We start from the raw sequence: 16085 nt of genomic DNA, 5'->3' as shown, positions 1-16085 counted from the left end.
GTCAAGTCCAGACAGCAAGGAAGTTTTGAGTAGTTTTTGTTTCAGAAACAAAAGCCAGCACCTTCCTGAATGGCTGTCTGCCTAGCACTTTGTGGATGGATACACCAGAAGATGACGCACCTAACTCACCCAGATGCAAACCTGCCCTCCTCCACCCTCAAAACCGTCTCTCGAGGCCCCAGTCCCCCAGCCACCGCATCAGAGGCACCTGGGGTGGCAGGTGTGAACGCAGGTCATTGCATCCTTCCTCAGCTCAGTGAACCCAGCCCTGGGCCCGGGAACCTGCACTTTAACAAGCACCCACCTACCTGCCCCCTCGAGTCTGGGGGTCTCAGCCCAGAGAGCTATAAGCTGCCATCTCTGCACCCACAAGAAAGGCCACGGTTGTCCAAGCTGCAAAAGCACACCTTTATTTCAGACAAGTGCAATCCGGTACAGGCAGGAAGGTACTCTGTACACACTCATGATCTGTATCCTCTTACACCCATTTGGCAGGTCCCTGAAAGCCTGGCACATCGTTCAGCTAGAAATCACATGAAAGGTCCCTAGGGAATCTGATCTAATGGTTTGCCCCAAACAACAGCTTTTCTCTACATTAGTAAAATCAGCACCTGCTGACAGGGGGACACAATGCAAACCTGACAGTGATCTTCATTAACAAGCAAGACTACACTAATGCTTTCAAGCATAAAGATTAACTGTGAATGTCAGAGAGCCTAATTTGATTGTTATCAGCCACCAAGAACTCAAAGAGGAAAGCAAGGTCACTATGGAAGTTACGCTCTTCCTGGAAATTCACTACAACCTGCCAGAGCGAGTCCAAGACACTGGAGGGACAGCCATGCTGATCAGAGGGCTCTGCTCACGTGGAGACCCCACGGCTGCGTCTTTTCCAGCTGTGTCCTTCCCTGAGGTCCATTCCGCTGGCTTCACGGCAACTTGGTCCTCTGGTCTCAAGGCGACCATTTGGGAGACTTCTGGTTAAGAATCCATCCTTGCTGAACCCAAGAGTAGCATGCCCTGCCCAAAATTTAGGTGTTCTCCTGGTATGAAGGCCATTCTGTAGGTTGCATGTATATACATATAAGTATCAGCCCCTACGGGAGACAAAGCTTCCTTCCTCTTTAGCAGAATAGCGCACGGCCGCGCTGCTTTGGCTAGCTCTTTTTCCTGTGTTCCCTCATGTGCGCAGCAATCAAACCAGCTATTTCTGCATTCTTCTTGTTCTGGCCAAAATAATCTAGAAACTCACCATCTGGTCCAATCAAGTACATTATGATTGTATGATCCACCTGCAGAGAAAGCGGGGGGGGGGGGGGGAAGGAGAGGATGACAAAAAGTTCACCAAAATAAGCTGCTTATTTTACTGAATAAATGCTACAGGATAAGAGACTTCACATTACTAGTTAAGCAACCTTTGTAGCATCTATTATTTATGGAACAGGCCTAAGTCTATTATACTAAATACACAGCAACGAATTATCTAAAATCTTTCCAGAAATTTGCCGACTATTGCCTGACACATCAGCTAGAACTTGGAATTCTTTTGGTTCAATCCTTAACACACTCATCCACACAATTTCTGAGAAAAGAATGCACTTTTAAGAAATGGCCACTGCCAGCCTTCATTAAACAGCCAATGCTTGGGGAACAGCAAAGCCTGCTTGGGAAGAGCCTACATTTATGAGTAAAATATTTCATCTGATCCCTTAACCATATTATAAAGAGACACCACACGGGATTAAAAGTGTTGGTGAAAAATACTTTCTTTATTAAGTTCTAGGGTATATTCTTTTATGTTTTAGGAAGAACTGGTGATCATTCAACAGGCTAAATTCTGCTTACCATGTTATATTACAAACAAAAACAGAAAAGTAACCACTAAATATATAATATATAAATTCTAATACAGTATTTAGTCCTCATATTAGCGATTCAAATGGAAACATGACAACGAGTGTTGTCCTCCCCTAAGGACAATCCTACTACGCTGAACAGTCCTACCTGAAGCACATCACCCAGAAGTTCCTCAGCAGCCGTAAGTGCTACACCCCCAAGGAGTTACCTTAAATCCATTATCCACTTTCATGGCAAAGTTCTTAAAGTGTTCCTAGCTCCACCTAAAGTTTAGACTAGCCATCAATTTTTTTTAGTTATATGCTTCCACAAATCCAATTTTAAATGAGTTGAAGACATGGCACTTAGAATCCTTGGAATTTATTCCAGGCTTGATTGCTGTTTGGCAAGACAAAAAGACAGACAGGAATGCGATCATACATACCAAGCTGGAGACACCCCAAATATACCCAGACACACGATGTGTCTGTTAGGTTACCGTACTTTTATACACACACATCCATAGAGAGTAAGTGGAAAGAGCCACTTGCTTATTCACATAAGGAAAGAATGTAGACCCAGAGGGCTCAGACAGCCGGTGATCTTGAGGGGGCTGGGAGTAATTCACTGCGGGAGGACAGGGAACCCGCGTTTCTCCAATTTTCTGACAGTCAGAACCAGGTCTCCAGGTGTCTCTTAAAGCCCTACTCCACAGCTTACACCTCTCTTTCTCCTCATTTCTTCCTCTTTCCTATTCTTTCTATTCTCTCTCCCCCTTAAAAGACCAGAATTTCAGCATGCGTTGGGCTTATTTTATGAGTCTTCTTCACATAAATTACTTTCTAATACATAATAAAAAAATTGTTCTACTCAAACTGTCAAACTTGTCAGTGGTCAGGTCTCAGTGTTCACTTGGGTTGTGGGCACAGCAAATCATATGTAAATAAGAAAGGAAGAATACACAGTAAATGTATACAATGAAGTCTTCCACTCCTTCCAGACTCCCAGAGTCCCTCAGTTCTCCTCAGAGGGCACCACTACCACCAGTTCCTGCTGTTACTCTTCGAGAGAAACCCTCTGCGTCTATTAGTGTGTCAATAACCATCTATTTATTTTTAGACAGAATTAACCACACACTATACCTGTTTTCTCACTTAGCAATATACTGGACGTTGTTCTGTATCAGTACATATATAGTAGCCTTTTAAAGAATGGTTGCTTGGTTTCCAGTCTTTTTTACAAACAAGGCTATAGGTTATCTCTGTAGGACAAATTCCAGAAAATGGGGTCTCTAACCTAAAAAGTATTCCACTTTAAATGCTGATGATACTGACAAACAGCCTTCTTATGAGGGCGTATCAGTTTAATTCCCATCAACAATGCATGGAAGTGCCAGCTGGTCCAATTTTACTCCAACACTGCAGCATTTTCCCTTTTCCTAAATTAGATTTTGACAGTATCTTTGGCCTTTCTGATCTAACAGGTGAAAAATGGCATCACATTATACAATTCACATTTCTTTTATTGTGAATAAAACTGAACATCTTTTCTTAGGTGTGAAAGCTATTTGTATTCTTTTGCGAAAGTATTTCCTAATTAATATTTAGAAAATAATGTAATACTATACATATAACGCAATGATGTGCACATTTAGCTTTCAGTGGAATTCTAAATGCTTGTAACCTGCGTTACATATACTATGGGTCAGAGGATGCCACCCGTATTCAAAGCCAGAAGCTCACCTCTGTTGCTATCAAGATTAAGAAAACTTCATTCCTTTATATCTCAACCTTTAAGGTACTCCCTCATTCCCTTCATGTCCTTAAATCTTAAGAGAAGTTTCCCATACCATGTTGCGGATTAAAATCTGTAACCTCAAAGGACAGAAGTCATAGTAATGAAAAACCCAAGAAACTGGAGAGTGTCTCCCCCTACTGGTTGATTTGGCAAACGTACAGCAGTGAACTCACTGATTCTTATCAAACGTCACATTCTTATGGCAGTAGACCAGTATCTACTTGTCAAAATGGGGTCTGGGATGGGTTCTAGAGGATCCAAGAATCTCCGTAAGACGTACATATTTACATCTTGATTTTTTTTTTTTTTTTTTTTAAATTTATTTATTTATTTTTGGCAGTGTTGGGTCGTCATTTCTGTGCGAGGGCTTTCTCTAGTTGCAGCGAGCGGGGTCCACTCTTCATCGCGGTGCGCGGTGCGCGGGCCTTTCACTGTCTCGGCCTCTCTTGTTGCGGAGCACAGGCTCCAGACGCGCAGGCTCAGTAGTTGTGGCTCACGGGCCCAGTTGCTCCGCGGCATGTGGGATCTTCCCAGACCAGGGCTCGAACCCGTGTTCCCTGCATTAGCAGGCAGGTTCTCAACCACGAGCGCCACCAGGGAAGCCCCACATCTTGATTTTTAAGACTAAAAAACTTAATATCCATATTCTGGATTATCTGCATGGCTACCTTAGAGTGCAAATCTCAGTGCCCAAACCTTATTTGATTTATGTTTATGAGTTCACTGGTACCTCGCCGTATACTGCTGGTTACAGTCAGACAAGAAAAAGATGCATTCTTACTAAGTCAAGACCAACCAGTCCCGGTAGGCTACACAATGAAAGGTTTCAAAGTAATTTAAATAAAAAACCACGAGGGGCGGCTGACTATAGAGGTGGGTGTCTCAAATCACATTCCTGTGGTGAGCAGCGCTTCAGTTTCAGCCAAGTATCTCTTACTACTTTAACTGGATGTTTTACTTGTTTTTTTTTTTTTTTTTTTTGGCGGTACGCGGGCCTCTCACTGTTGCGGCCTCTCCCGTTGTGGAGCACAGGCTCTGGACGCGCAGGCTCAGCGGCCATGGCTCACGGGCCCAGCCGCTCCGTGGCATGTGGGATCTTCCTGGACCGGGGCACGAACCCGTGTCCCCTGCATCGGCAGGCGGACTCTCAACCACTGCGCCACCAGGGAAGCCCATGTTTTACTTGTTTATAAGTTGTTTGCTCTAATTTGTAAAATTAATTTTAACTCTAGAATTATGAGCTATAAGCAACAAGACTAAAGGGTGTTACCTAGTTTACAACTGTACATATGTAAACAGTTTAATAAAACTATTCGGCACTGGAAGTCAGACTGACTAGCTCAGCTGCTCCCACTGTCATCACAAGTTAAACCTCAAAACCAGTCAATACAACTCTTTCATAGGAAGAGTAACGAATTCTGAAAAGCTCTTGTTTCTCCACAGCTTCCTTTCTGCTCTCCTCTCATTCTTCTCATGCTGCTGGTGTGACAAGAGGAAACCACAATAGGGTCCCTCTACTTTCCTTAAACTTAGGGTGTAAGAAGAAAATGCTGATTTTTCTAGTCTTTTTCTCCCATGAACCCAAGTTTCCCTAAGTCTATGAGGCACCAGAACTAGAAAATGTGTGGGCTTAAGGCAAAGGGACCAGAAACGTGCTTTTAATTTAGGCCAAAGGCTACAGTGCTGGGACTTCCCTGGGGGTGCAGTGGTTGGGACTCTGTGCTCCCAGTGCATGGGGCCTGGGTTCGATCCCTGGTCAGGGAACTAGACCCCACATGCGTGCTGCAACTAAAAGTTCGCATGCCACAACTAAGAAGCCCGCCTGCCACAACTAAGACCCAGCACAACCAAATAAATAAATAAATAAAATATTAAAAAAAAAAAAAAGCTACAGGGGCACATGTGCTCCAGGTTCAAAAGTGGTGAGGAAATCACAGTGGGCCATAGAGACAAAGCACCACAGTGGGATGTCCCCTCTGCATGTCACTCTTGGGAGCTGGCCATGGCATTGCGGGAAGAGCAACGACTCAGGATCCTGACCATCTTTCTTCCTACAAAACCAGCTCTGCGGCTGGAAAGGCTCTTATGATTAATCACTTTGTCTAACCAATACTATAGAGAAACTAGAGCATGACAACTGAGGAAAAAACCTGAAATGATACTAAAATACAATGTCAACTCTTCATGTGATAGGGAAAAACGTCCACACTGAGAAGGAAACTGGATGCGTACGGGTGGCGCTTATGCTTCACTGTGAAACCACTGACTAGAACAGAACAAGGTGACCCAGGACTCCTGGACAGTGCTGATGAACGTGAAGACGGCTCTTTAATATAAGAGCTATAGAAGAACAACCTGATAGAATTTGTTCTTCATCGTTAAAAAAAACTTTTATTTTTTAATTAATTAAAAAAATTTAAATTAATTAATCCTAATTATGTAGAGCATAATAGCTGCAAATGCAACTAAACACAAAATTACGCAAACGCATAGTTGGTATGAAAAGAAATCTTATGGGAAGTCTAGTTGCCTATGGCTTTCTTTTCTCCTGCTTTTCAGAATTCTTACTCACTCAACCCAAAAACGCAGTTCCCTACGGCCTAACACTACTTCTCAAAAGGAGTATATTTCTTATACGTCTTCATTGAGGGCAGAGAGAACCAATACGATGTTTAGCAACTAAAATGAGCTTTGCCCCAAACGATTATATTATATTATATTGAATCTAAGATATCCCTGATTTTATATTGTGCTATAATTTTATGTGCCACTAGAAAAGCAGGCAATTAAACTCTAAGAACAATGAATATAAATTAAACAATCATCCTTCAAAAAATACATATACTTCTTCTATCCTTTCAAACATCCCTAATTATTAAGGAATTTGCTATGATCTCAGATTATCTTTCGTTTTAATTTCATTTCTAAAGCCAGTCATCACGGAAAGCTATGTGAATGTCTGGGACCTGGGAGCCTGTCAAGGTGTTGAAAGCTGTGCATTTGCTTACTATGTAGTCCTCATCTTCATCCTTGGGGCCAGGACTGTAATACACTCTGAATGCTCTGGCCACTCGATCGATCTCTTCTTTTGTGCCAGTTAAGCCAATCAGTTTGGGAGAAAATTCTAAATAGAAAATGAGAAAGACAGTGAAAAAGAAGCAAGCAAAACAACCATCCCTACACTTCAAAAAACAGTATCCGTTATACAGCAGCCCTACTGCCACTTTCTTCCTGTGAGTCCCTAAACATTTCTTCATGTTTCAAAGAAAAACAAATTCGCATAGAACAAATGAAAATTCTCCCCTGTAATATATGTTACATTCACCAAGATAGATCACACTGGAATTAAACTAGAAATCAATGGCAGAAAGATATCTGGAACATCCCCAAACTCATGGAAATTAAACACACTTCTAAATAACACATGAGCCAAAGAAGAAATCTCAAAGAGAAATTTTAAAAATATCTTGAATAAAATAAAAATGGAAACACAACTTATTGAATCCATATAGTAGAAAAGAAGATCTAAAATCAATAATATAAGTTTCCACCTTAGGATCTAGAAAAAGAGCAAATTAAATCCAGAGTATGCAGAAGAAGAGAATTAGAGCAGAAATCAATGAAACTTAAAACAGGCTATTAATAAAGAAGAGCAATGAAACCAAAAGTTGATTTTTGGTAATATGTAAGTCAAATCCTTTCATGACTAGTAAAGAGCTGGAGGGAATATATTCTAATTATTTAAATCACAATTTTTGTTAATTTAGTGGTTCTTAAATATTTAGGTGTAGTTCTGAGATATGCTGAAGTTTAAAGATACTATTATGAATTAAGCACGACAGTTTTCCATTGTATCATATGAGAAAAAAGTTTGCTTGACAATTAGTTCATACCAGATCAAAATACCTGTATCTCATTTTCTAACATAAAACCTCACAGCATGCACCTGCTATTAAGTTTTTGGAATTCACGTAAGTAAGCTGGGGAAGTCACTTAAAAGACCTGGCTTCATCAGACTACTGAGCCGAGTCCAACATTTAACAGCAGTAGCTTCTTCCAAAGGGAGAGGCAGCCTATTTTTATTCTTTGGACTAACTCATTCTAAATTGAAAAACTGCTCAGGTGCTGAAAAAGCAAGGTGGCTTGTTCTTCTTCCCTACGCTCTGACTAAATGAAGAGAAGGTGAGTGAGGCCTGAATTAGTTGCACATCCAAACCTTTTCAAAAAATTGTTGAAATTGCAGTTAATTTTCTAAATACCAACTTAAATATTTAAAAATCCCCCCCAAATGCAACTAGAAATGATCGCATCATCAATCACTGTATGTACCTGCTGATGAAGAATATTACTGTAAGGTTTTGGTATTTCCATTAAGTACGGCAACTCAAATGTCTATTCATTTGGGGATTCTCTAAGGTTTGGTTAATATGTGATAATAAACAATTGCCAGTATGACACACATTTAAATTGGAGATCATTTATCACCCAATGAGTTACACCTGCTTTAGAAAATAACGATGCTATTGCTCAAGTTTCTGACGTACCTGTAAACTGTGGACATAAATTCTGCTTATATATAATAAAAACTCTAAAACTTCAACGAGAAAACAAACCTTTGTAACCTTGGGTTAGGCAAAGATCTCTCACATAGGAAACCAAAAAAATTATCTATAAAAGAACAAGCTAATAAACTGAACTTCATCAAAATGGAAACTGCTCTTCAAAAGCCATGGCTGACATGACAAGCCAGACTGGGAGGAAATATTTGCAAATCATACACCTGATAAAAGACTTGTATCAGGACTATAAATAATAAATAAATAAGTAAAAATAAACAGCCCCATAAAAATGAGTAAAAGATGTGGAGACGCTTTACCAAAGAAGACATACAGATGGCAAATAACGGCATGAAAAGATGCTTAACGTTAAAAGTTATTAAGGGAAACGCATTAATAAAACCACAATGAGATACCACTAAGCACCTACTGAAGTGGCTAAAATTAAAAAGACTGGCCCTACTAAGTGTGCAAGGATGTGGAGGAGCTGGAGCTCTCACACTGCCAGCGCGAGTGTAAAAACGTACTGCCATTTCGGAAAAAAGTGGCAGTTTCTTAAAAAGTTAAACATTCACCTATCATATGACCCAGCCACTCCACTCGCAGGTATTTACTCAAGAGAAATGAAAGCGTGTGTCCACACAAAGACGTACGTGTACATATGAGTGTTCAGCAGCTTTATCTGTAATAGCCAAAGACGGGAAATAACTCCAATGTCCATCAATGGGATACTACTCAGCAATAAAAATGAACTGTTGACACACGCTACAACATGGGATGAATCTCAACATAATTACACTGAAGGAAGTCATTAAAAAGAAAGCATATACTGTATAATTCCATTTACATAAACTTCTAAAAATGCAAACTAATCTATATTGATGGAAAGCAGATCAGTGGTTGCCTGGAGACACGAGGTGGGTGCAGAGGAGGGACATGAAGGAGGAATTAGCAAGGGACATGGAAGCTGCTGGGGGTGATAGATATGTTCACTCTGACTGTGGTGATGGTTTCCCAGGTGCACACATGTGTCAAAAGGTAACACACTGTGCACTTGAAGTATGTACTCTTTTTATATGTCAACTATCTCTCAATACATGAGTTAAATAATAAAATATACAGCTGGTCTTACATAAGACACATTTTAAAATAACTCAAAGTTTTAGTGGATATGCATTAGAAGGTATCACACAATAAAAATAAATAGAAAACTATTCATTAGTCCTTCTGACCAGTAGCTTAAATCAATTCCACCATACTTAAAATGGAAATTCCTGATTTTTAAGCACGCATGTTCCACACACTAGTACAACAACAAAACCCGTCTGATCAGATTTTTATTCTCATCACTTTTTTCAGCTTAAGAAACTTGAATTCAGAGAAATTACCCAAGCTCACAAGAACCCAAATATTCACCCTTAATTCTAGCATAATTTATAGTCTTTAAAAGTACCTTCTAGGGCTTTCCTGGTGGCACAGTGGTTGAGAATCTGCCTGCTAATGCAGGGGACACGGGTTCGAGCCCCAGTCTGGGAGGATCCCACATGCCGTGGAGCAACTAGGCCCGTGAGCCACAATTACTGAGCCTGCGCGTCTGGAGCCTGTGCTCCGCAACAAGAGAGGCCACGATAGTGAGGCCCGCGCACCGCGATGAAGAGTGGTCCCCGCTCGCCACAACTAGAGAAAGCCCTCGCACAGAAACGAGGAGCCAACACAGCCATAAATAAATAAATAAATAAATAAATAAAATTTGAAAAAAAAAAAGAAAAAAGGCAAAATTCCTTAAAAAAAAAGTACCTTCTAATAGTTTTTAAGTGCATGTTGAGATGTCTGAATTGAAATTCTTCCTTAAAATGGTTATAAATATGTTTATCATTAATATTTTAGATTTATAAAATATATACTATGAATTCAAAATGTGCTTATATTTCATAATTTTTCTTTAATCTCCCAATGAACATATTCCCAGAATGTCTGTCTGTCCTAATTTTACAAAGGGAAGAGTAAGGTAATCAGAAGCAATGTGTCCCCTCAATTCAAGGGTCTCTCTACTTTGTTGATATATGAAGGCCAAGTTCAATCTTTCCTCTGTGACAAAATAAAGAGCCCTGCACCAGGAACTGAGAGGCCTCTTCCTTATTTATTTACTTACCGGCCTCAGTCACAATTCTGAGACTCTTTTCATCCACCTGTAAAACTGGTGACAGTACCATATATCCCCTGTATCTTACAAAGCATTCTGAAGTCCAAATAAGCTGATCTTTCAAAAACTGTAAGAGCTAAACATATGTAAACTATTATGAATAAACACACCTTTTACATAATTTGCGATGGCTTCTTTTGTGTCCCTCTCCGGGTCAATAGTGATGAAAAGTGGAGTTAAATCTGGCAGAGTTGGAATACTATCTGAAAGAAAGTTCTCATTAATCAGTATTCACATTTTAAGGGAAAAGAAAAACAGCAATTACAGCAGCGTGTAGGGAGTGCTACAGCAAGGTGTTAAGGCAACACAGAGGGACATCTAACACGGATGGGGAAGGGGATGGGACAGCCTCCAGGAAAGGCAGATATATATATATCTGTGGTGCAATCAGATAGATAGCCTATCAAATATCTGCACCCCTGCACACATGCTGTTACTCAGAATCACATCACGTGGATATCCTGTCTCCTAATCCAATGCAATGTTTGTAGGATTCCCCCGCCCCACCCACCATTTCTCAAGGGCAAAGAAACTATTGATAAGGACTGAATATCCTGGAACAATTCATTTTAAGAAGGATATACATCACAGACCATACCACAGATTTCCTAGTCTAACCATCAGTCACCAGGGAAAAAGCAATGGCAGTGTCAGTGATGAAAGGCAACAAAAAGAAAGGGACACAAAGCAGAGTTAAGGGAGACCCAGACCACACCAACATTTTTAAGCAACCTAACATTTAGCATCAAAACAAGCTTCCTTTGGTAAAGAATAAGGTCATGGGAATCACAGCCACTAACAAGCCTAACACTGAGATTTTATGTTCTCACAAACTGAATAATTACAACCCTCCACCTAACAGTAATATAAGAATGTGAAAAGCATAGTAACATTAGGGACATCAAGTAAACACATACTTTTTTATAGCAAGAGATGGCTTTCTTACCTATTTCATCCACAACTTGAATCATTTTTTCTAGTTCTTCTGGACAGATATCAGGGCAATGAGTGAAACCAAAATAAATCAATACCCATTGACCCAGGTAGTCCTTATCAGTTTTGGGCTCGCCAGTATGAGTTGTGAGGGAAAATGGACCCCCAAGTAAAGGCTTTCCGATGCTTCGCTGCCGTTCCTTCTCCAGCTCTTAAACACACACGAACACACACCGAAAGGGAAAAAAAAAGTTAATCTAACCACAGGTACTCAAATGCCTGATCTATGGTTCATTCTATACTACTGACTGAGGGCACAAAATGTGGAAGAAATAGCCTCAGTTCTCAAGAAGCTTGAAAAATCTTTTAAGAGAAATAAGCGTAAAACAATAAAATAAAATCAAACGCTATTGTATATAGTAAGGACTACAAGAAAAGAAAGTGGTAAAACTATTTTCTTCCTCCTCCAGAACAATTCAGTCCTTAGCCATCAGGTGTGGCCACGATGGGGGTGAGGGCAGAGCAGAGCAGAATGTCTGAGCCCAAGTGGGTGAGGTGGGTGGCCTGGCAGTGGGTGTCTGAGCCTGGGTGTGCTGAGGAGGGCAGCTGTGTGAGGAGAGGACAGCAGCGATGGGAGCTCAGTTACACACAGGGGCTTGACCAAATAAGTAAATACATTAAAGAGGTATGGATGAAAAAGGAGTTAGATCGATGGAAGGAGAGAAAACTAGAATGAACGCTGAAGTATTGGAAAGAAATGGGAGGTACAATACAAACTTATAGTTTCAATATATATAGATACAGAAATAAGTATAGATGTAAATAAGCACATCTCTCTCATAGCTCTGTCCACTGAAAGGACCCAGGGGCGGATACACCCCAATAGCAATGAGCTCATATCCTGACTTCTAATATCCTCCTCCACTAAAAGGAAATGAGGCTTTTTAGAGAAACGGCTGATACCAGGACTAGGGCAGAGAAAGTACACGAACCTAGAACACCTTTTTGTGTCACAATTAAGAAAGAACCCAAAGCACATAGGAGGCATGTCAAAAGGAAACAGAAGCCTGTGTCGAAGGGGCTCCCACTGACCAATCTGGGACGATGTGAGCGTCAAACCAAAGAGAATGATGGATTACAACTCACTGGCTTGCTAGGAAATCATGAATCACACTGATATAAATAAATGAATTGAGAGTTTGATGGGGAACAGAATATTTACATGTATAAATACATAATATTTACATGTGTAAATGTACATCACAAAATACACATTAATTACATTTCCAGTAGAGAAGCCTGACAGACACCACCTTAAACAAGTGATCAAACTGAACTTAAATCAGTAATGGGACAAACTGAAATCATGACACCTGACTAAATGCAATGAGAACACAGCGTCCTGAATCCAACCATGAGAAAACATCAGACAAACCCAAACGAAGGGACAGTCTACAAAATAACTGGCCTGTAATCTTCCAAGCCGTCAAGGTCATGAGAGTCCGGTAAAGGCTGAAAAACTGTTACAAACTGAAGGAGACCAAAGAAAAAACTAGGTATGAGGTGTGGCTCTGAACTGGATCTTTCTGCTATAAAAGGAGGGCATCAGTTGGGACTTCCCTGGCAGTCCAGTGGTTAAGACTCTGTGCTTGTACTGTGGGGGGCATGGGTTCAATCCCTGGTTGGGGAACTAAGATCCCGCATGGCACAAGGCACAGCCAAAAAAATTAAAAATAAGTAAAATAAAATAAAATAAAGGAGGGCATCAGTTGCACAGCTTGAATGAGGTCTGAAGATTGAACGGTGTTAACATATTGATGTTAATTTTCTGATTTTGATGGCTGCATTGTGGTTATGTTGGAGAATGTCCTTGTTTGTAGAAAATACACAATAAAGTATTGGGAGATGGTGAAGCATCATGTCAGCGAATACTCTCAAACAACTTAGGCACACTTTTTTTTTTTCCAAAGAAGATGTTGGGGGTAGGAGTTTATTAATTAATTATTCTGCTGTGCTGGGTCTTCGTTTCTGTGTGAGGCCTTTCTCTAGTTGTAGCAAGCGGGCGCCACTCTTCATCGCGGTGCGCGGGCCTCTCACTATCGTGGCCTCTCTTGTTGCGGAGCACAGGCTCCAGATGCACAGGCTCAGTAGTTGTGGCTCACGGGCCTAGTTGTGCCGCGACATGTTAGATCTTCCCAGATCAGGGCTCGAACCCGTGTCCCCTGCATTAGCAGGCAGATTCTCAACCACTGAGCCACCAGGGAAGCCCCAAGGCACACTTTTAATACTGTTTCATAATACAAGTTTTTATAAAACAAAATTATTAACTGAAGGTGAAATTCCAAACTAAAGTCATAAGAAGCTTGGCTTTTTCTACAACCGTCTCTACCATTACTTTCCTAGTTTGTCAGGTTTGTTTCATTTTGAAACTGAAGGAACTTAACTGCTTATTAAAATATGAAAATCATATCAATAAAACACTGCTTGCTACACAAAAGAAATATAACTGTATATCAATATGGATCTTATATGCCTAAAGTTCTAAAGCCTATGAATTTTCACTCCCAGCTGTAAATATTATCCTTTGTATAATGTCATCAAGAGACTCTCTAAAGAATCAAAACAGAGTTAAGTGATACTTTAAAAGTTTACTGGAAACTTCTAAAACAAATCTTAAAAGTCCTGAAATATTCCCTAAAATATAAAGTTCTTGTAAACAGTTTCTAAACACTCTTGAGTGTTAGTCCAGAGCCGTTCCTTGCCGTGAAATTCCCCCTGGCCTGGCAGAACCTCATCTAGTGAATCCTTCACTTCTGTGTCTGTTTCACTGTCATGGGCGCCTCAGTGGCTGGACTGCACCTTAGTCATCTTTGCACCCTGGACTTCTTACTATCTACATCCAGATCTGTCCACAGTAAGTCTTTTCACACGGTTAGACAGTGGTGCCCTGAACACATAAGACAGTGGAAAAACAGGTGAAATCCAAATAAAGTTTGTAGGTTAGGGAACAGTACTGGATGAACTTTCATTTCTCACTTTTGATAAATTAGCCATAGTTATACAAGATATTAACATTAGGGGAAGAAAGGTGAAAGGTACATGGAAACTGTCATTTTTACAACTCTTCTGTAAACCTAAAATTATTTCTAGATAAAAAGCTTAAAAACAACAATGACAAAAAGATGACAGTCCACAGCCAGGAAGGATTTTATTCAGCGCTGACCAGATGATATCTACTTACTCTCTGTCTTTTCTTTCTTGAAGTACTTCATCCCAGCCAATAAAACTCCTCCAATAGCAAATGTGATGGCTAAGGACTTCCAAGAAACAGGCTACTGGGGCAGAGATTTCAAAAATAAAAATACGAAAAAGATGAAAACATTTAATCACACTAAATTTATTACAGTATTTTTGAAGATACCTACACAAAGGCCTCGATCTTGTTAAACGGACAGCATGTTTCACGTTACTTTGGGATGAGAAAATACTGAAAGTTTCTGGGGATGCAGTTGCATCTGGGCTCCTAACACAATTACAAAGGCACTTCTTTCCAAGGGAAGGTTCCCTAAGTCGATTTCTTTTCATGTGGAAAAAAAGACCCAAGGCTCAAGCACCATGATTGTTACCACGTGTGACCCAGATCCCAACTGCTGATTTAAAAACCTGCTTGTGCTTTGAGAATACATAGAAATAAACCAAATAAATTTAGGAGGTTAACCTAACTCTGGCTTCCAAAAGTAACAAAGGCAAAGTAGAAGACAGCTAAAAGTGGAACGTCTTGCAAACGGCATCATTATTTCTTTGTACTTTCTCCAAGTCCCAAGATAAAATAACTCATTAACCTTCCCCCAGCTCCGAAGACCACTTCTCTTGCCTATCACTAGAGCCTAATGGCTCTCAAGTTCTTTTGGGGTCAGAACTAGAACCCGGGAGAAACCAAAGAAAAAAGGCATGTCCAGCACGCCACTACGACCCACATGTGCTCAATTTCAGCATATACACACCAGACCTCCGAAGGGAGAGCCAAGTGATAAATAATAAAAATGCTCTGACGCGCTTCAATCATGGGAAACTTAAGGTTGAGACCCAGCCCCCACGCTTAGAACACCTGAAACTTATTTTCTTGGAGCAAAAGCTAACTAAAATCCAAGCCCGGGTATCTAACCACGTGGAGAGGGTGTCGGTTCTGAGGTTCTCTTTACCGCTGAGGGTCCGGGCAAACCGGAGGAAAATGAGGGATGAGATTCTGTGACCCAGGGAGGTCAACCAGCGGAGTGGAGGACAACTTGAGGCCGAGCGGTTTCTGAGGTTATGACCAAATGGCATGGGAAGGGCGCGGAGGGTTGACTGGCGAGCAAAGGCAGGGCTCCAGGTGTGCACTCACCCGGGGCTGCGAGGGGCGCGTGGGGTCTCCGCCGCCCTTCGGCTCCGGTCCTGACGACCCGGGCGGGGGCTGCCTCGCCGTGCTGAGGAGCCGGCACCGCAGGCAGCTGCCAACGAGCCCCGAGGCCTGCCACGCCTCCTCTGGCGGCGCGCGGAACCGCCCCAGCATGACCTTCGCGGTCCCCTCCCCGGGGCCCCAAACCCCGAGGCCGCGAGGCAAGAGAAACCAAAGTTTGCTACTCGGAAGCCGCATTATCCGGCCTGACGCGCGCAACAACCCCGCCATGAGCTCGAGAGACCGCGCCTCCTTTGCCCCGCCCCTCGACTTCCGGCACCGTTTCCGCTTCCTCCGAAAGTGAGGGAGAGCCGCTCTTTCC

The 16085-nt window shown here is 41.4% G+C and overlaps 1 protein-coding gene across 3 annotated transcripts; it reads right to left on the bottom strand.

Annotated features, from left to right (window-relative positions):
- Positions 1–387: 387 nt before the first annotated feature.
- Positions 388–16031, bottom strand: LOC116745404 (protein SCO1 homolog, mitochondrial). 3 transcript variants are annotated; one of them, XM_032616101.1, is made up of 6 exons: positions 15710–16015; positions 14567–14657; positions 11339–11536; positions 10503–10595; positions 6642–6757; positions 388–2235 (listed from the first exon to the last, which is right to left on the bottom strand). In XM_032616101.1, exons 1-6 carry the CDS (start codon positions 15992–15994, stop codon positions 2218–2220), a joined length of 801 nt encoding a protein of 266 aa, XP_032471992.1. In that variant the 5' UTR covers positions 15995–16015; the 3' UTR covers positions 388–2217. The 3 variants fall into 3 exon arrangements, 2 of the variants coding, with proteins under 2 accessions (XP_032471992.1, XP_032471991.1); XM_032616100.1 differs by having other exon boundaries at positions 388–1292; XR_004347417.1 differs by having other exon boundaries at positions 1159–1292; positions 2066–6757; positions 15710–16031.
- Between the last annotated feature and the right edge of the window lie 54 nt (positions 16032–16085).

This window comes from Phocoena sinus, chromosome 20 (assembly GCF_008692025.1).
Source record: "Phocoena sinus isolate mPhoSin1 chromosome 20, mPhoSin1.pri, whole genome shotgun sequence".
Taxonomy (NCBI): Eukaryota; Metazoa; Chordata; class Mammalia; order Artiodactyla; family Phocoenidae; genus Phocoena; species Phocoena sinus.
The sequence above is the reverse complement of the archived record's forward strand: the minus strand, read 5'-3'. Positions and strand labels throughout refer to the sequence as shown.

Coding starts and splice junctions, on each gene's coding strand:
- LOC116745404 (XM_032616100.1), bottom strand. CDS start 15,994: ATGGCGGGGTTGTTGCGCGCGTCAGGCCGGATAATGCGGCTTCCGAGT. Junction 6,758..10,502: donor CATCGCAAATTATGTAAAAG/GTGTGTTTATTC, acceptor TTTTCTATTTAG/AATTTTCTCCCAAACTGATT. Junction 1,293..6,641: donor ATGAAGATGAGGACTACATA/GTAAGCAAATGC, acceptor CTTTCTCTGCAG/GTGGATCATACAATCATAAT.